Genomic DNA, 20,797 nt, shown 5'->3' with positions numbered 1-20,797 from the left:
CATCTCTGAAAGCCAACTCAGTCCAAGTGTACACCACCAGTTGTGCATAACCTTTTATTTTGAAAAAAGAAAATCAAAGATAAGGTATATAACATTATTTCCTCAACAGAATGAAACAACCATAGCAAAAGGGTCAGTTAACATTTTGAACAAGGTTCACGGACTGTATCTTCCAGTGGAATGCTGAAAGCCTAGAACCTCAGCTCAGGCAAGAAAAAACAAAAAACATCCTTATGACACTTGCATTAGCAAAACTGCCATGTTGTCACAAAAGCTACGCTGTTTTTCACAGTTTACTTTGCAGTATTCTTAACACAACAAAAGTGCCTCTGAACAAGAACACTGCAAATACTTTTCTCCAAATAGGGTTGGCAAAAGGAAGTGAAAGACGGTTAATCAGGACCCCAACAAATGCAGCTGAAGAGTGCCAAAAGTTAGCATTCAGTGGCCTGGTCTCTTCCTAGACTGGAATAATAAATGCTGGAACATGACTTCTACCAAAGTTCCTCCACGGAAACCAAACTCATGTTTAACAATATCTTGCCGTGTTTCTTGGAGCCATTTTAGCAATCAATCATCATCAGTTAGGTGGAGCATAGGTGTAAAGCATAAATAAAACTGTACATTAAAACTGTACAATAAGAATAAAAAGGGGGAAAAAAACATTCTACATCTTAGTATGGAAATATTTATGTCCGTCAAAAAAGAAGTAGTGACTGTACTCATCTTGGTTCTTCAGCAAATCCTTAGAAGAGAACCTGAGCTAACAAATGCAAGTCACATTTTTACTTTCTATGATTAAATGTTCCTTTGTGTATTTTACAGTAAAAACAATACAAAAGTTATCCCACTTCATTTTGCTCAAAAAGTAAGGAACGGAGGAGCCGCAAAAGGAACGTAAACACAACAATCCTAGGCACGAAATAGGCCTCATCCTACAGTCACAAATCTGCTGCCTTTGCTCATAGACTGAGACAGTCTCTGTTCTTTTAGGATCTTGAAACGTTCATTTAATGTGATCCCAGTCTAGAAAAAAAAAACAAAAACAAAAACCAGTATGAATAATTTTATATTATTGAAATTACACAGCAAGTAAGAGTCCCCAAGCATACCTGTTTTACAACGCTGTTGATGTCAAAGTCTAGAGGGACTCCTTTGGGTACCTTGGGTTCTGAGCCATCCTTTTTCAGCAAAAAAGGCAGTGGGGGCCGAGGCATCCTTGTACTGTACAATACATTTAAAACTTAAGTAAATCCAAAACTGCACAAAACAAAACCCACAGACAAACATTTTTCATATTTTTTTGATTAAAAACACAAACCTTGGCAACACAGCTGCAGCAGGATTATCGATTGACACCGTCAAAATACCACTGCTGTTCATAGATGTTCTCCAACTAAAATGAAGAAGAATGAAGACAAAAATTATTTGCTACAACAGATTCCCGTTTGTTTCTCAAAATATAGCAAAAAAGTGATGTTCCCTGGAAACTATAGTAACTTCAACAATAGCTCTTCCCTAGACTACACCATACATAAGTTATCCCCTTGAACTTTTCCACATTTTAATAACTTGGTGTTAACGTGGATTTTCCAAACACGCTTGTTACACAAAAATTAATTTTAAAAAAGGCAAATAGTTGTTGGTTTCATAAGTATTTAACCCCCGTGTCAATACTTGGTAGAACCACCTTTGAAACTAATTACAGTCAAGTCTTCTGGAGTAAACCTTTTCCAGTTTTGCACATCTGGATCTGTAATTTTGTCCATTTTTTTATTTTTTTTATTATTGCTCTAGCTCTGGCAGGCTGGATGGGGCTTGCTGCTGAACAGCAATTTTCAAATCGTGCCACAGAATGTGAACTGAATTGAGGTTTGGGCTATTCTAAGATTTAGAACCAATCACCCTTGGCACAGTAAATACATAGCCAAGATTGGGTGAAGAGCAGGGCCCTCCAGGAAGTACAAAGTTCTAGAAAGGACTTCCAGCTGCTTATTGGTTGTGCTCATAAAAACAGGTGTATCCTCCACCGGTGTGGTAGTCACTTTTGTTAAGGCAGGATCCTGCTGGATTAACAGCGGGTTAAACCACTTTTGTACAAAATCCTCCCCAGACAGGTTCAAGGGATAAGCAATTGGAAGAAGCAGACAGCCTGTCAAGGTGTTTTCAATCTCAGTAGCAAAAGAGTTAAAATAAATGGTCCTGGGGGGCACTAAAGGACCCAAGACTGGAAAACACCACTGGTAGAGGTGATGTGCACACCACATCGATAACTAAAACGATCTCTTAATTTGGGAGTTATAGCACTGGACTGCAATGCCTCAGGAACAAGCTCATTAAAGAGTGGAGAGACTCAAAATTAGAGTGTCAATGCAGTCAGAGGTTAATAAAAGGTTAAATAACTGCGGACTCCAATGGTAGAATGGACTCTAGGAGAAGAGGGTGAACAGTATTCCAAGCTACAGACATGGCCACTGTCAGCAGGTGTGCTGCAAGCAGCCTTGGAGGGTTTAGTAGCATGTGAGCTGGGGGCATAAATACAGAGAGACTGCACCCCCTCCCCCTCGGTCTAAAAGCATACATGTTGCGACAGCGTGGCAGTAGGGCAACACAAGCGTCAGGGTAAGAGGCAAGGCCTTAGGTACTACTAAAACCTAGCAAACAAAAGCGCCACAAACGGATCATAAAACTGAGGAATGTGTATGCGGGATTGCTAGGGGTGCTGCCCCACTTCAGCCAAGGGAAATGTATAACTGGAAGACAAGAAAGAAAGAGAAGGGCGCCCACCCTAGTGCAGATGGTTCTTTATTGTTTAAAAGTAGCAAAATAGAGTACAAAGGTACTCACAATGGTAGATCGATTAGAAGCATAAATGGGTAGTGCAAGCATACATCAGTTTAATAGCTTCAGCCTGTGTGCCAATATGGAGTGGCAACGTTAACGCGTTTCCGGGGTCACGCCCCCTTCTTCAGAACATGACCTCATCGTCATCCCATTAAATAGGGGAATACACCAATAAAAATGGTCCGAGTGAATAGAGCTCAGCTGGATGTCACCTCTTTCTTTTTGACTCCTTAACCTAGGCAGCTGGTAGCAGGTGAGGATCTGATGTCTAGTGGTGACCAAAGTTTTTGTAGGCGGACAGCAGGAATGGATCAAAAATCGAAGCTCCATGTGGCTCTTTGCAAGCAGGAGCAGCTGCAGGGAGATGCTTCCTCGGTGTGATATGGCAAGAAAGAGTGCAAGTGCACATGACACTACACACAGAGGATGACAAATCCCACAGCATTAAACCCTTCCACTATGGAAACTGGCAGGAAATGGGGAATTTGAAAGGTTCCAGTAAGCTATGTAATTGCGGTAGCTCAGAACCATCTTATTCATAAAGTGAGCCATCAGAAACAGGGCAAATGCTGAGTCAATGCCAGCGGCTCTGTATCTGCAAAGCACCCTGCAGGTTACCTTTACAAACACAGTCTGGAAAGTACCCTGTGGGCAAACCAAAGTCCAAAGGATACTCCCAGGCTATCCAAGCAATGTCCAGTCCAACAAGGCCCAGACAAAATACTCCAAAAGCAAGGCTAAAGGATAGCTGCAATGGAAGAAACAAGCTCTAGCAGCGATGTAGAAAAGAGTCTTAATTAAAAGAAGAAGAAAAATCTTAAAGAACAAGAAGAAAAAATAAAAAATAAAAAGGTGCCAACAAAGATAGGTAGGAGAAGCTGAGGAGAAGACGTCTATCCTTCTCGGACACTGCAAAAACGTGAGGCATGATGGTAGGAGGAGGGGTTGGCCTGTGTCCTATCCATCTGTAGGCAGGAGTATAAGCCAAAAGATGAAAATCCATGCGTCACTCAATGGATAAGAAAGAACGCCATCTTTTTAAATACCCTAATCATACTTGCTTTTCAAGAACTTTATTCCAGACTTGTTTTGATAGCTCCTTGATCTTCATGATGCCGATTACCAAGATCCCATAAATAGGTGCATTTATTCTGAGATCATGTTACACTCTCCATTTAATTATGAGACTTCTGAAAACAACACCTGCACAAAACTATTTCTTTTACAGCAATGCAGATGAATGCTTATTTAAACCTCTCAGTTTTTTAATTTGTACATAACTGGAAAATTACAGAATTATCCACTTGAACGTCATGTGCTATTTTGGGTAGATCATCAAGATAAAATATCACTTAATTCCATCTAGTAAAGTGAGGAAAGCACAAGGGGGACAGTAAAAACTTATGCAGAGCATTGTACAAAAAACACACAATGAAAAAAGGACCCAAACCAAAATCTGGCTACAAGAGTACACAAAAATGGGCCCACCTTCAACCACAACTTACAAACAACGCAAATGCCAGAATGATTTGCAAGTCTTGTTGGAGCATTGTTCCAAGGACAAATGAAAAAAGTAAATTTTTAATGACACAGATCCCATTTTAAAGTAGGGAATAGTTCAAAGTTTTATATGTTTCCATCTGTGTCACACTAGAGAGATTTACCTTCACTTCCTGTCCCAGAGACATGAAAGAAAAATAGAAGGAAATCTCTCCAAAGTGTCTCCAATAGAAGACATCCCCTCTCCTCCAGTTTTGGTGGCAACAATAAATCTTTGGATTTTCTATCACTATGTCTTTGCGACATTCATTTAATATGTAAATATCTTTGCATTGCATTGTTTTAGAAACATAATTTTAGTGTCATCATTATACAACACAACACATCTCAATTTTTATTTACAATACCAGTAGTCATTGTTAACCTAACACAAATTAGAAAAAGGTCAAATCACAACCACACATACGTCTCTGAATAACGGTTTGACTTCAAAGAAGGTCAAAGAATATTAAAGCCCCATTTGGAATGAATTCCATTTTACACAGAGCTATATTGATGCTGTCTGCAAACTTCATGGTACACTACTGGCCAAACACATTTATCTGTCTGTGTACACATGCACTGTGCACATATAGTCAAAAATATCCACATCTTCGATGGACTTGCATCAACTTTTGTTTTGCTGCAAAGAATAATAAGCCACGATAAGTAGGGCCACTGCAGCTCCATTGAGCCGGTGGCAAACAGAAGTGGTGGAGAAATGGAAGTGCTAAAAAAGTTGTACAGTGCTAGATACTCACGGATAAGTCCTGTTTAGTTCTGGCAACTCTTCAAGTTGATCCATTTCCATAGCAGTCTGAACCTACAGTAAAAAAGCATAAGGACACCATCAGTAGTATTTCAATTTAGGTTAGTAAAGATTTAACATTCTGTATAATCTTTATCTGTAAGTTACATTAAAGAGGATTTACACTGCTGTACTGATTGCAATTTATATTACCTCTAGAGATATCCATGGCTGTATATAGATGAAAGCAAATGTCCTATCATGCAGGCTTTAACCCTGTTAACTGCATTCATGAATTTCCAACTAGCTGTACAATATTGGGAAAGTTGAAACTATTTTTTCCTGTTGTTGCGTGTTATTGCAGTCTACCAATCAAAAACATGCAGAAGCGTGGACGGCTTCTTATTACTTGAGCTACAGAAAGATTTAGGACTTTTAAATCAGACTTTGCAGCCCCTCTCCCTCTTATTAGAAAGTTTACCCACAAGTGTCTTGAGCGCAACAGACAAGGCACAAATAAAAGGGTCCAGGCAAACTGTGAGTGATGTACTTTGGCGCTGTGCCTTATTGCCTGCTGCCCTGTTGGACCAAGAGCTGTTTTTCCTGGAAACACATCTAAGCCACTATATAACTTTAATGTTGCAACATTACTTTCAATATAGATGATGATATCAATATTTTCAGTACCCATTTTTTTCCCTTTGTTTTATAATGCATTGAGATGATGTGAAAGCTTAATTACCATGCCAGTTTTAATAAGGACGAGGGGGAGTTTGACATCTCACAGATATGAGAAGCTAGTGTGAGCTTCAAGAAAATGTTGAAACAGTTGAGACACCAGATTGAATCCCTATCCCATACAGCAATTAGGACAAATTACATTGTATGTAGTGTGAGTTTTGGATAATGCGGGGAAGGGTTTTGCTACTGTCTAGAACTACATTAAAAGAAACTTCCCCTAACTTTCTGCTTTAAAAAGGAGAACTATGGGGTCAGGGCTTTTCCCCATAGTTCTCCTTAGGGTAACGGGAGGACACAAACTAGCGTCCTCCCGTTACCCTAAGCATACCGCGAGCTACAGATCGATGTCGATATCCGCCCAGCTGCGTGAGTGACAGCTGGCTCTGCCTATCCAGTCAGCGCTGGCGGATCGGAGCGGGGAGGGGGGAATCCAGCCCCTCCCCTGTCACGGCAGAGAGCTGTGACAGGATCGAGTCGTGAGCGCCGGTATCTGTTCGCTCACCTCCCGATCTACTGAGCCGACCTGTGACAGTCTCATTGTCACATGTCGGCTAGAACTATGAGGTGAGTGGAAATCACTCATCTCATATTTCTATTTTAACAATGGACAGCTGATATTCCCCGACTTCCAGATGGGAAATGACTAATTTGCAACAGACAGCAATAAAAACCGATAGGGGTTCTAGCCTTCCCTTACTCAACTAAAAAATAAAATACTGCCCGTGTTGCCGTTGGAGGTTCACCCTCACTTCCTATCTGGTGAAACCTCTGTAAAACGGAGTCCCAAATAGCAGTAAGACCCCAAAGAGGTTCTAATCCTCAGGGCTTGAAAAATGTGATAGTGTCTCACCAGTCAGTCAAAAATTTCACCAGTCAGCATGACCGGATTATAGCCTTGAAATTTATGTTAAAAAAGTTTGGGGACAGATAGAGCTTTCTTTTGGGAGGTATATAACCACCACGGGGGGGATTTTTTTTTACTATATAATAAAAAAAGTACCATAAATGTAGAAAAAAAACAAAAAAAGGTTTCCCTACGTTATGTTATAAAACATTTATTCTTACCCGTATTTTTTGTAAAACATAAAAGTCGGGGTCACGTCGGGTAAATAGACACCAAACATGTCAAGCCTTAAAATTGCGTGCGCCCGCAAAATCGAAAAAAAAAAACGCCAATAGGCGACGATTAAAACGCTTTTACTGTTCATCAGTTTAGTGTTATCAGTGATTAAAGGAGAACTATGGGGTCAGGGATTTTCCCCATAGTTCTCCTTAGGGTAACGGGAGGACACAAACTAGCGTCCTCCCATCACCCTAAGCTCAGTATATAGGGAGCTGCAGCTCGCTGTATTCTGAGACGCCGCAGCTGAAGCGGATCCCGACATTTATGATCTCCTGTCACAGAGCCGTGCCGGGCCGCATCGGGCACAGCGGATCTCGGGACCGGCAACGGCAGTGACAGCTTCTGATACAAGCGATCGAGCGTCTATAGAGACGCTCGATCGCTTGACTGTAAAGCTCCCGGCCGGCCGGGAAGCTGCTCGTCGGGCTCCACCGTCCTCTCGTCACTGATGAGCAGACGAGTGGATTTTTCAAGCCCTGCTAATCCTGCAATACTCTATCCCCCCAAAAAACCCATAAGTTAGGTACCTGGTAACTTTGCTTCCAGGAATCTTCCAGGGCGGCATCTGAGAGAAGGGATCCATCCACCTGAAACAGGAAACACATCATCCACAATTAGAATAAAAAGGGCAGTACCTCCTAACCACCTCCAGTATAACCATAGAATCGAAGGGCAGAAAGGACCACCAGACAGTAACAATGAAATTCATGTTGAACCACACCCCTCAATAAGCAGGGCGGAAATTCGTGCTGCCCTGTAAGATTCCTGAAAACAAAGTTACCAGGTACCTAACTTATTTTTTTTCCATTTAAAATGATAATTTTATTGAACATAAGAAAAGTAAGACATACAGTGTGATCAAACATATCACATCTTCCAAGCGGAATGCCGCGAAACAGTCAAACAGCTAGGATGCCATACTGTACAGTACAATACAGGACGACCAGTGTTGTTGGTAAGTCCCGCTTAATACATCAGCAGATCCGTACATATAGAGTAACCTGTCTTCATATAGAGTAACCCGTCTAGGTACCTAACTTATGTTTTAAAGAGTTAAGCATAGGATTTTTTTAAATGAGCAAATATAACAAAGAGTTTAACCCTTCATTACATGCACGCTCGACACCCTCTCTTTCCCAACAGAGAAAACAGTGCGGCAGCTTTGGAGCCATTACTGGACCTGACCTGTACTGCAAAGTGCCATTAAGCAAGAAGAGGCAACTATGGAGATAAAACAAATATCACATGGCTGGTCTATGATCCTAAGATCTAACACTCCTCCAATACTATAGGCAGAATAGAGAAGCTGATGTATGTAACAAAAAAACTAAAAAAAAGGTCGTTACTTCAGCATACTAAACCTGTCGCCCTACCATGTAGTTGTACCCAATAGACTATTAAACAATGCATATAGTGCATAGCTCCAGGTACAACCATGAACCCTGAAGTATGTAGCTGGTCTTTGCAGTGATCTTGTTTATTAGGGCTTGTCCAAATCTGCTGCATTCAGCTGTGTGTCCAGAACAATGGTCTCAAATCACATCTCTGTGTTTGATTCCAATTCTTTAAAACATAAAATAATCTGGCATGAAAACATACTACTTTGATTTTAAACCGCATAACATTTCGCTAAAGCATGTGCCTGATCATGCAAAATGCCTTCTGAATTTAGAGGTCAGTATTCCCAAGCCATTCACACCCAGCAGGGCGAATACCACCTATACATCCACCCGGATATAAGGCCAATTCTCCTGTGTGAAATCTGAACAGAGCGTAAAAGCATGAAGTTTATCACATGAAGCCCTGCTTGAGGTGGATACAGGACAAAGCTAGTGATTTTCATGGTATTGCCTGGAAAAAAAAAGCTATGCCCCATAGAAGACCCCTAACAAAACATATGCTATATATAGCCCAGTAGATTTTTACCTGTATACGTCTGGTAAAAAGTTGCATTAACAACATCCCGTCCAGGGGAACCCCCATATGATAAGCTTAAGCCAACCAGGGTTACATAGTAGGTGCCAGTATACATAAGGTAGGCGGTATATGGTGACATGCATACTTGCCATTTGCACTCCATGGCTCTATGTGCAGAAACAAATCTGGCCAGCTAGGTGCTGAAATTATGCTCCTATCTGTGTTAAGGACTTATGCATGTGAATGCCTACATGCGTATGTGTCTAGACGCATCTAGTTACATTCTGCCATCATTTGTATTTTACATGCGTTTAAACATGTTTTTATGTGTCTAGAACAAATAGAAATTAACATCGCAACCTGGATGCAACTGTCACCAACTGCATCTGCTGTGAATGTGACTAACAAACCCTACCTGAGAGAGCCTGGGCTCTTTATCCAAGATCACAGAAGTCAAGTATGTGTTCAGAGCATATGCCTGCAGAACTCCCATAACCACATTCACCATAACGCATGTAATTTCCTTTATCCACCTATTTTGCGGAGGTACCACACACTTCTGCTATATTAGAGATAATGGGCAAGGATTTGTTCCTGCAGCCTCTTATAACTCTGGCAACGCAGTAAACATTATGAGCCGTCTTTTGCTTATTCACTCATTCAACGTATGCTGCACACATATATATTTTACACACACACACACACACACCGAAATGTAAAATTCAAAACCGAAAAACGAAACCAAAATAAAAAAAAATTGTCAGGCCAAAACCGAAAATGTTTATTTTAATTTTTTCAGATTTGTAAAATATTTTATTTTTTATTTGTTTTTTATATTTATTAAATATTTTTATTTTTTACTTTACTTTTAGGGGCTTTGGGGAAATATTGGGGGTCTAAACAGACCCCTGATATTTCCCATTAGAGAAAGAGATTGAGGACACAAAGTCCTCTCTCTCTTTTTCAATATCCCGTTATAAATTAACAGGAATCCTCAATGAGTGTTCCTGTTCATTGATAACATGAGAACATTGTGTGTTTACTACAACTATGAATGAACAGGAGGTGATGAACACTCCCATTCATTCATAATTGAGGATATAGTAACCATACAATGTCCTCAATTATCTACAAACACTCAGCGATCGCTGAGTGTTTGTACTCGCTCTCCTCTCTGACATGCTGTCACAGGAGGCTGAGCGAGCAGTGCAGGGAGGAGAGCTCAGCCTCCTGTGACAGCGCGGGCTGTCTACGACCATACCGCTCTGCCGATATGCGATAGGAGGCGGAGTGGTGTGAGAGGAGAAATGGCGGCCGCTCACAGCGCTCGGCCACCTGTGGCACTTTCTCTCCTCCCAGCTGGGACACAGAGCAGCGCTCAGCGGGGAGGAGAGAAAGAATGGATGCACCGCTGTATCGGCCAGAAAATTGCACTTTCTGCATTATGCCAAAAGTGGCATTTTCAGCCGATATGTTTCGGCGGCCGATATATTGGTGCATCCCTACTACATACATGCCGTCTGATTCACCGGTATGTTGTCTGCAGGCTTAAGAACATGATTGAGCACTGCAAAACACACCACATTACCTCCAACAGAGTGCAGCCCTGCAGTCTCAGGTTTCCATGAGACTGGCACTACTAGGAATACTTTCCAGTATAAGGCGTTACAACGAAGCATGCTCCCTACACCCAGCAATATGTACACAAGAAGGGATAGTGCAGGGGAAGTCTAAAGAAAAAAAGTGGAACGGCAAGGCTGTCCTAACAAAGAGACTGCCAGGATCTATCCCAAGCCTCTGGGGAACCAGATCTTGTCTGAGAGAGATATGACCATGGACTCTCTCTCATGCATGTCACTCATAGGAGATAAGCAGATCTGGCAGAAAGGCTTGGACCGGAATAAAAACAATTTGTCAATGCAGGAAGCACATCTTAGGGTGTGTTGGCTTCTGCTGGCAGGGGCATATCCTCTGAGGACCAAACTTAAGCCAAAAAAGGGAAGGGCTCAGAGCCTGCCACCCAAGAACAAGCTGCACCCACGTGGAGAGAAACCCACTGAGGTGCATAAACCAAGCCAAGGACCCTTTGCCCCATCGAAGCAGGCCCCCAGAGAAAGAAGGGTACAGGTAGGGAGGACTTGTCCACTGTGGACCTGCCTACCTTGTACCTATGTAATAATAATAATGCCTTGGAATGAAGAGTCTGATGGTGTGCACCCCCTCTGCCGGCTGGACTCGCGCTCATGCCCCACTCCTGGCACCCCTCCTTGCCGGGGTGGATCGCCGAAAAGGCACAGTATTCATGTCTTGCTGTGACCCAGCTCTGCTACCGGCCAGAGAGCCCAAAGGGTCCTCCGTCAATTCCTCTAGCAGGACACTTTGGGGGACTCAACTAGAGTCACTACGCCAGCAAGGATAGTTGCCATCTCCTTCAATTATAAGGACTCTGGGGAACCAGTCCAGGTTAAATGTCCTGTGCATGAGGCCCCTCCAGGTCCACTGTACCTGCGAGTGAGAGCCACATGCCTCAGGAGGCCCCTGCAATCTAGCACGAAGGCCTGGAGTAAAATAACAAATGTTACAATGCTCCTGTTCGGCAGGAGGAAACACAAAATACTGGAGGTGGTTAGGAGGGACCGCCCTTTTTATTCTAATTGTGGATGATGTGTTTCCTGTTTCAGGTGGGAGGATCCCTTCTCTCAGATGCTGCCCTGGAAGATGACTGGGGAAAAATGTTTTGGCTGGACACACAATTTAAATAGCGGCCTACAACCTATGATAACAGTATATATGTTATGTGTAGTTCTGTGTCACATAAAGACAAGTACAGTACAGGCAGTGAGGCAGATTAGCTTATTTAATGTGCTAGTACTTGTAATTGCCCAAAGAACAGACAAAATGATTGCTGCATTATTATGCCAACAACTGAGGTGAAATGTCTAACTTTCATTTCTGTCTTTCTTTCCAGTAAAACATCTACAATTATGTTAAACAACACAAGCTGTTTGAAAATATTTAGACATTGAGAACTTGTATGTCATTACCTTTAGGCCTCGCTTCTGGAAAAAGGTTGTTGGTCGTTGGTCTCTTTGTTGATTTGTCCTCAATCCTCTTCTGAAGGTAGAAGTTTGTGAGTAACTACTGCAGTGTTAAATAAAAGGGATCACAATATTATTACTAAGAAAGCATACTCTTCAAGTTGCAGATATATCTGCATATATTGGTTCCCCCTCCACCCCATCAATATGACAATGAAATACCTATCTAAAGAACTCTGGGCAAAACTTTGGTTTAATTCCTAGACATTTTGTAGCACCCCACAAACCCTACTATTCTGTCATACGGTGTGTCACAGACCACAATGTCCATGTCTTCATGAAATGTGACCTTAACCCTAGAATGAAAATATTAGTGTAAGCATGGACAAACAAGAGCTTTTCCTCCCAACAAATGTACAATGCTTGGCAGGATTACAGCCACTCTATTTAAAATGGCTGGTCCGCTGGTGCATTGTTCCAGGAGGACATACATGTATGTTCTCCCGTGAAGGCGAGTGCTTGCAGCCGCTGTCAGACAGCAGAGAGCAATCCTGTGATTAGTTATCACAGCAATCATATGGCAATGTTTACATTGCAGAGAGAGTAGAGGGAGTGAGGAATGGATGAGTTATCCATTCATTGCTTCCTAAAGTAAAAACAACTAAAATAAAAATTCAACCATTTCACCCTCCCCCTACTCTCTTATGTTAGCTCCTTTCTATCTCTACTCCGATGTGTGTATTAAACCCCTTCATCACACTTATCCTGCACATCTGTGCTTTAACCCCTTCATCTCCATCCTCCCACTACATTAACCCCTTCACATCCCTATGTGTATGACCGGCACACATCTATTGTATCTTGTGCATTATTACCAAGCTCCCCCAATGCCTTAATGTCTCTTCATTCCCCCACAAAAGAAAATCAGATCACTGGTAGGTAGGGAGACTTTAACAAAAAAAATAAAAATATATATATATATTATAAAATAACAATAAAAGAAAGCTCTATTTGTTCCAAAAAAATGATAGAACGTTATTTTGTTACAGCGTTGCGTGATGGAGAAATTCTTCTCAATCAAACTTGATCAGCACTGCAAACTGAAAAATGGCCTGGTAATGAAAGGGGGCGTTACATGCCTGCACTGAAGTGGTTAATATTACTTTGAAATTGTACAGAGAAGTTCCAAAGGCCAGCCACTCAGACATCTAAAAAGGTAAGAAATATTTTTTTTCCAAACGTTTTTTTTTTTTTAAGGTATGCTGTGTGAATACAAACAAAAAACATAGAGGCATTTATCCGCCAATTTGGAAATACACTTTAAACCCTTAGGTGGAAAAAGCCTTTACACGAGGTTAAAATCGTACTTGTCAAGCTTACCTATTGAAATAATTTCTCTTCACAGGAGGTGCAAATCCTAGGCGCCTGGAAAGATTTGTTCTCCTCCTTAAGGGCGACCACTGACCTTCTGAATTCTTCATAAAATCATGAGAGGCATATAGTTAGTATACATTTTTTTTTTTACATTAATGCTGTTAACAAAAAAACCCCATCCTTTGAAGCTGACCCAAGTCTATATAAAAATACAAGCAATGTAGCTCTTTAATTCACTAAATGTATTTTTAAATGCAAGCAGAGACCACCTGAATTTGGCTTGGTATGAGACAATTGCAGCATACTGTACAGAAGAGCTCAGAGAGGGGAAGGGAAAAGCAACACATGGAGACAATCAAACTTCTACAGGGCAAGAAGTTCTGCAGGGCAAGTAGCATGCTGGTGTGGGGAGCAGAGTGACAAGCTTATCAGTGTGCCACTTCTCCTTTCACTGTCCAGTCTCAAGGTGCCCATACACTTTACAACCCTTGCAAGACTTGTGTCTTGCGAGGGTTGTAAAGTACTTTAAAAAAAACGTATGATCTGCCCATCTTTGACAGGCAGATCGTACTTGCGATCATCGCAAGCCCGCCCCCCCTGAGGGGCGGTCTTCCGATGACTGCAATGCTTAATGGGCAGTGTGCGCGTGTGCACACCGGCCCGTTCGGCAGTCATCTCTCAATCATGTTAAAAACCGTTATCGTACGATTCTCGGCTGGTTTTCCAACATGCTCGAAATACAAAAGTCGTGCGAGCATACGTTAGAAACGGTTGCACGCCTTCCATACACTGCATGATTCTCGTACGACCGCGGGATTTCCCGCGATTCCCGTACGAGAATCGTGCAGTGTATGGGCACCTTCAGGGTGGGATGAGGAGCACACCTGAAACTGAAAGTCAAACTGCATCAGAGAAAGATAAAGCCCATCCCCTGCCAGACAGAGTTTAGTAAATCTTAGGACTGGATGGACAGGAATACAAATCCTTTAGTGGGTAAAAAAACTCATGCATGTATATCATGGCTTGCCTGGACCTCAGCTTTAAAGTTAACCTATCATGACAGAAATATGTGCCCTGCTATCGCCATTCTGCTTCCAAAAATGTAAGTTGTCTGGGAGTTTAAAAACTTGTGCGTTACAGCTCTAGAACGAGCATGTAACAAATTGAGTTATAGACCTGGACCAAGTTAGAGACAAGGAATTCTGATTCAGAGTACTGAAACCAAAGCATCCACATCACAGCCAAGCAACTAACATTTTAGGAAGGAACTGGAGCTCATTGCTTTATACGGGAGGCTCCAAACTTTTGAAACAAAGGGCCGGTTCACTGTCCTTCAGATATTACGGGGGCTGCATTGTGGCCAATGATAGTAAAAAGTCCCCTGGCATTAGTGGGAGTCAACAATGCCCAAGACTCGGGGGGGTCTATGGGAGGAAAAAATAATTCCCCAGGGTTGATGTCAGTGAAAGGAATAGTGCTCCATCATTGCTATTAATTGGGAGTAATAGTGCTTTATCTTTGGTATCATTGGGAAGGAACAGTGCCCCATTGTTGGGTTCGGTGGGAAGAACAGTATCCTAAGGGTACAGCCCCGATGCTGGCGACGTACACTGTACGTCGTCAGTCACGAAGGGGTTAAAGCCAAGCACAGGGCTGCATCTGGCCCGTGGGCCGTAGTTTGGGGACCACTGTGCCATACAGAAGACACACATAGCTGACAGAAACTACTTACCCTCAAGCTAAGTGGAGGACGGTTTAGCGGACTGATGCCTTTCCATGAAGCCATTTTCCGAAATGCTAAGCCTGTTTTAACCCCAAACGTGCCATTTTTCTTTCCCTGTACTCCGTTGCCTAAATAAAATAAATCAAACATTGTTCAGTTAGGTTACACATCCACATATAACAATTAAACCATAAACAGCTGTCACGCTCAACAAGCTGCAACAAGTCATGTGATTCACAGTATCCGTAGACATCAAGAAAACCTAGAGCTACTACTCCCACCTTTACAGCTAGTCAGACTACTCAGTCTTTTGGAATGTGTTGTAGAAAAATCCCAAATATATTTTTTACCTGTTGCTCGTCGGGAATTCCAGCTATTCTGAAACCATGGAAAGGAATTGGTCTGAGCTCCCCCATTGAAAGCAGCTTTATTTTGCTGTTCCTTGTTCAGCTTGATAATGTCATCTGAGAGGAAAAAATAACATCACATTAAAACTTGATAAATCGTATGTATGGACATCAGTAGAAAAATAATATTTTCAAAATATTTGTTATTATTATACATGATTTATATAGTGCCAACAGTTTGTGCAGCACTTTACAAAATAAGGAAGACATTACAGTTACAATACAAAGACAGGATGGTTGGGAGGAGCCTGTCCATGAGAGCTTACAATCTAAAAGCGATGGGCAAGTGATACAAAAGGTGGTAGCTGCAGTTAGTGAACGCTGAGACAGGTGGCGCTGTCTCAGTAATCACACAGAGCAGACGAAGAACGGCGTTCTTCGTCTGTTCAATGGGCTCTATGGTAAGCTCCTTATATACCTCCAAAAGGAAGCTCTATCTGTCCCCAACATTTTTTAACATAAAAATTGCAAGGCTATAGTCCGGTCATGCTGACTGGTGACATTTTTGACTGACTGGTGAGACGCCATCAAATTTTTAAAGCCCTGATCATAGGGGTACACTGAGAAGCTTTTTTTGGTCCGGGAACAAACTGTTCTGGTGATCCAGACCTGATGTGAACAAGCCCTAAGGGCCCATTCACACCACATCATCCCCTAGACCAGATAGTTTCCGAACCCAAAATGCATCCCTATGCTATTTCTGGCCTCTGTACACACCAGCGCAGTCCGTTCCAGACCAGAAAAATACTCCAGGTCTCATTTTGTCTGGTCTGGAATGCAAAAAAAACCCAAAAACACACATGCAAACCCACTAACGCACCTGAAAGACCATTTTAACCACTTGATGATCGTGCTGGTAAACCCCCTTGCTGGCCAGGCCATTTTTCAGTTATGAAACATTTATTATCACCCAATTTTTTGGTAATACATAAAAGACGGGGTCACGTCGGGTGAATAGACACCAAACATGCCAAGCCTTAAAATTGTGTGTGCCCGCGAAATTGCTAAAAAAAACTACCATACCCAAAATTAGCCATAAGCGACATTTTAAAAGCTTGTACAGCTCATCAATCAGTGATCGGTGGCCCTAGAATTATTGTTCACGCTCCAACGTTTTCGGTGATATGCAACATATGCAGCGTAATGGCCGCACGTAGGCGCACTCGACATGTTTCCTTGTGTATGTGGGGCCGGGGGTACTTTACATTTTTTTTTTAAATCTCTGATTGAAATTTGTTTTCACTTAACTTTATTGCTATGACATAGGGGGCTAACAAGCCGCCTATGTGATAGCCAATATACAGTGATGGGTCCTCTTTATGAAGACATCAGGGGTCTCCAAGACCCCTAATGTCACCTAGGGTCCCCCAGAGAAGCTGATGAAGCAGAGATCTGCTTCACCAGCTTCTCCTACACTTCTGTAGACTGGAATGACAGCTGAATGCAGATGTGATGCAATACCTTATTGCTATCACATGGGGGGGCGCCCACCTGCATGCATAATACAAGTGATCGGGCACCGCTACAGATGCCGGAACACTTGTATGTAAACAGCCAAACAGATTTCCCGCTCATGCGTCCTGCCTAGCGGGGGCACGAGCGGGGGTGGTGGATGGAGAGGGGACGTTTAAAAACACCTACAAGAAGGTGTTTAAGTTAGAAAAAAAAGCAAAAAAAAAACAGTTCTCACACAGGGCTTGAAAAATCCACTCGTCTGTGACGAGAGGACGGTGGAGCCCGACGAGCATCTTTCCGGCCAGCCGTTGTAATTACACGGCCGGCCGCTTTACATTCAAGCGATCGGGCATCTCTAGAGACGCTCCATCGCTTGTATCAGCAGCTGTCACTGCCGTTGCCTGTCCCGAGATCTGCTGTGCCCGATGCAGCCGGGACCGGCACGGCTCTGTGACAGGAGATCAGAGGGGGTTCAGTATACGAACTCCCTTTGATCTCCTCTCAGTCCTGGAATGCAGGAAGTGATGTATATTACATCACTTCCTGCATTCAGTGTCACTCTCCAGCTACAGAAGCTGATGAAGCCGATCTCTGCTTCATCAGCTTCTCTGGGGGGTCCCTAGGTGACATTAGGGGTCTTGGAGACCCCTGATGTCTCCATAAAGAGGACCTGTCATGTAAATTGGCTATTATATCGGGGGCTTCTTAGCGAGCTTGGAACGGTGACTACTTTACAACACACAGAGGGACCATGGGGAACAAAATTAGCCACCCTCCAGAAGGAAGGACAGTCAGTATCTCTCTTCAGTTTGCTCAGGTAAGATTTGAAAATGAGACAGAGAAGCTGATTGGCTGTAGTGCAAATCTGCTTCAGATTTTGTCTTCTCCAGTTTTGATAAATTCCCCCCATTTTTGTTAATAGTTAGTTAAGGAACTTGAATGTATTTTTAGGATTTAACACCTGAGTTTAGTGTCACTTTAAAGCAGGGGTAGGGAACCAATGGCCCTCCAGCTGTGGTGAAACTATAAATCCCATGACGCATTGCAAGATTTTTAGCCATGACTCCCAGAGACAGATGCATCATGGGATTTGTAGTATCACCACAGCTGGATGGCCAGAGGTCCCCCACCCCTGCTTTAAAGCATAGAGATTTAATATGACCCTGAAGGATCTGGAGGTAGGTAAATCATTGCTGAAAGCTGAGTTCAGTTGCCCACTTTGGTGACACATACTTTACACCCCAAATGTGATAGCCTGGGCAACAGAAATTTTATTCCAGGTACTGAAACTGGGAAATATTTTTAGGGATGCACCGATACTGATATCGGTGCCGATACAGAGTATTTGGGCAAGTACTCGCCCAAATGCTCCGATAGCGGAACTTCCGGTCAGAGGGAGTTTTCCACTGACCGGCAGTGCCATGGGGTAACAGGGAGCCGGCTTTCCGGCCAATCAGGAAGCCGGACGGCGGGTAATGACTCGCTGCCTGGCTTCCTGATTGGCCAGGAAGACGGCTTGATGCTGATTGGCCGAGAAGCCGGCTTCCCAGTCAATCAGCATGGAGCTGGCTGGCAGGTAATAACTCGCTGCCCGGATTCCTGATTGGCCAGGAAGCCAGGTCCATGCTGTTTGCCAGCTCGATGCTGATTGGCCAGCAAGCCGGCTTCCCAGCCAATCAGCATGGAGCCAGCTTCCCAGCCAATCAGGAAACCGGGGGCGGTGGGTAATGACAAGCCTTTCGGCTTCCTGATTGGCTGGGAAGTCGGCTTCCCGGCCAATCAGCATCGATCTGGCTAAACAGCGTGAGCCAGCTTTCTGGGCAATCAAGAATCAAGGCGGCGGGTAATAACACGCGGCCCGGCTTCCCAATTGCCCAGGAAGCCGGCTCCATGCTAGCGGAAGTACCGAAATATCAGTACTGGATACCGACAAACAGGTATCTGTGCATCCCTAAATATTTTCCATATTATTCAACCAGGGTCACACAATCTTCCAATTTAGAGATTTAGCATTAGGGGTTATTTATATGTTTTAGTTGCATTAATGTGCATGATACCGTAACTTGTACAAAATTGTGTGTATCTTCCTGCACTCCTTACCGGATCTCCTAGGAGATGATGTCTGTAATAGGGTGCTTGTAGCGACCACGGAGGCACCGTGTAGTCAAGTAGTAATTCCAAAAGATGTCATCAGCACTCCAAGTGCTGGTGACATCTTTTGGAATTGATACCGTAACTTGACGCATTGCACTAGTGCTGCAGCTAACGATAATTTTCATAATTAGTCTAATTATTTTTTTCAACTAATCGATTGGTTGCATTCAAATTTCTCTCTCCCTCTCTCTTCCCCCCGCCCCTAAACAACTAACCGATGATGAGAATAATTGCCCTACATTGCAGTGCCATTCATTTTCAAATAGCACGCCAACGTACTAACGGCTCATTAGAACACAGCTGTTGGTGTGCGCTGTGAAGGCAGATCATGAGCTGGAAACTTTTTTTTTAAACTTTATTGAAATTACATTTAAGCCCATTCTTTTGGTTGCAGTGCAACAAAATGCATTGCGTCATGCAGCGCTGAGAAATAAGTACTGCATGCTGTATTTTCAGCACACTGAATCGTGCTAAGGGAAAACAAGGCATGTGGTCTCCTTTTTGGTATGGACTGAGATGGGAAAAGGTGCCCAGCGCAGCCCAACGCCCCTGGTGTGAAGCGGCCCTTAGCCAACGCGCTGCAACACATCATTGCGATGTGGCAAAAATGTTGTGATGTCTGATTTGTGTCACATTTTGTGCATAGGAAGCCCATTGATTTCAGCATGCTAACACTCCCCACGAATGTAAATGGGCCAGCAATCATTTTTATTTTTGAAGAGCCTATTTAAGCCATGCCTGCTCATTTATATTATATACAGCCCTGCATACTTAGTGAAATCAGAGCCTGAATCCGGGTGTCTCTCCCCCCAATGGATCACAATGTCCTGAAGGCCAATATAAGGAAAGCTAGCCAGCGCACCGCATTAACCACTGTCACGATATATATATAGTCACATACATACCAAGAGACATGTCGATCTTGTCAATGGTTTCATCCATGTTGGCTGCTTGCGGCACCATCACGGTGTCCGCCTGAAAAGCTCCCGACAGAATCTGGCTTCGCCGCCCCGTGTGAGGGATAACAGACTCGGTAATGGTACAAGACCCGAAATCTCCCGTTACTAGGCCACGACCAGCAACTCTGTACAAACCGGAATAACGTAAGCGGAATGGTGGCCACAGCGCCCTCTACCGGCCCTGATCCCGCGGTGCAATGTGGGATGCTGCGAGTGCGACTACTGTAGCCAGAGCGGGCTGCTGGATGGAACTCTGCGCATGCGCACTACCTTTGACGTGATTGTAATGGTGCTCTTGGCACTCTTTATAGTAACTTCAGCTCATGAACATTTGTTAAAAAATATATTGCTCTGCATTGAATGCCCAGTATCATGTATATCCCACTTCCTGTGAGCTGAGGTGGTCAAAGACCTTCTCCCATCTCTATGATGAATCAAGAGACAATAGTCATAACGGGGTCACCAGCACACCAGGGTCCACATTATCAATCCGTGCTTTATTGACATTAGATAAACATGCTATCACAAAAGATCACAATGTTCGGAACTAGTGTGCTCCCTTCAGCAAAACAATGTGAATCGTCACATTGTTTTGCCTGACGAAGGGATCACACAGGTTCCGAACATTGCGATCTTTTGTGATAGCATGTTTATCTAACGTCAATAAAGCACGGATTGATAATGTGGACCCCAGTGTGTCGGTGACCCCATTGCCGCTACTGTCTCTGTGGCCCCATCTGCTGCCCATTTCAGCACCCACTGCAAGAAGAGATAT

The 20,797-nt window shown here is 43.2% G+C and overlaps 1 protein-coding gene across 1 annotated transcript; it reads right to left on the bottom strand.

Moving 5' to 3' along the window:
* Positions 1-894: 894 nt before the first annotated feature.
* FYTTD1 (forty-two-three domain containing 1) lies at positions 895-20,225 on the bottom strand. Its single transcript, XM_018576524.1, has 9 exons — positions 19,969-20,225; positions 15,398-15,511; positions 15,057-15,175; positions 13,331-13,425; positions 11,957-12,053; positions 5,145-5,206; positions 1,322-1,396; positions 1,113-1,224; positions 895-1,026 (listed from the first exon to the last, which is right to left on the bottom strand). The coding sequence occupies exons 1-9, from the start codon at positions 20,024-20,026 to the stop codon at positions 931-933; spliced, it is 828 nt and encodes a 275-aa protein (XP_018432026.1). The 5' UTR covers positions 20,027-20,225; the 3' UTR covers positions 895-930.
* Positions 20,226-20,797: the final 572 nt, after the last annotated feature.

Source organism: Nanorana parkeri, unplaced genomic scaffold (assembly GCF_000935625.1).
Source record: "Nanorana parkeri isolate BGI_ZX_2015 unplaced genomic scaffold, ASM93562v1 scaffold69, whole genome shotgun sequence".
NCBI classification, from domain to species: domain Eukaryota; kingdom Metazoa; phylum Chordata; class Amphibia; order Anura; family Dicroglossidae; genus Nanorana; species Nanorana parkeri.
The sequence above is the reverse complement of the archived record's forward strand: the minus strand, read 5'-3'. Positions and strand labels throughout refer to the sequence as shown.

What these genes read in the sequence shown, in the direction of transcription:
- FYTTD1 (XM_018576524.1), bottom strand. Translation starts at nt 20,026, where the DNA reads ATGGTGCCGCAAGCAGCCAACATGGATGAAACCATTGACAAGATCGAC. An exon ending in AAGAGAAATTATTTCAATAG is followed by an intron (nt 12,054 to 13,330) that starts GTAAGCTTGACA and finishes TTAACACTGCAG; the next exon opens with TAGTTACTCACAAACTTCTA. An exon ending in GAACTAAACAGGACTTATCC is followed by an intron (nt 1,397 to 5,144) that starts GTGAGTATCTAG and finishes TCTTCATTTTAG; the next exon opens with TTGGAGAACATCTATGAACA.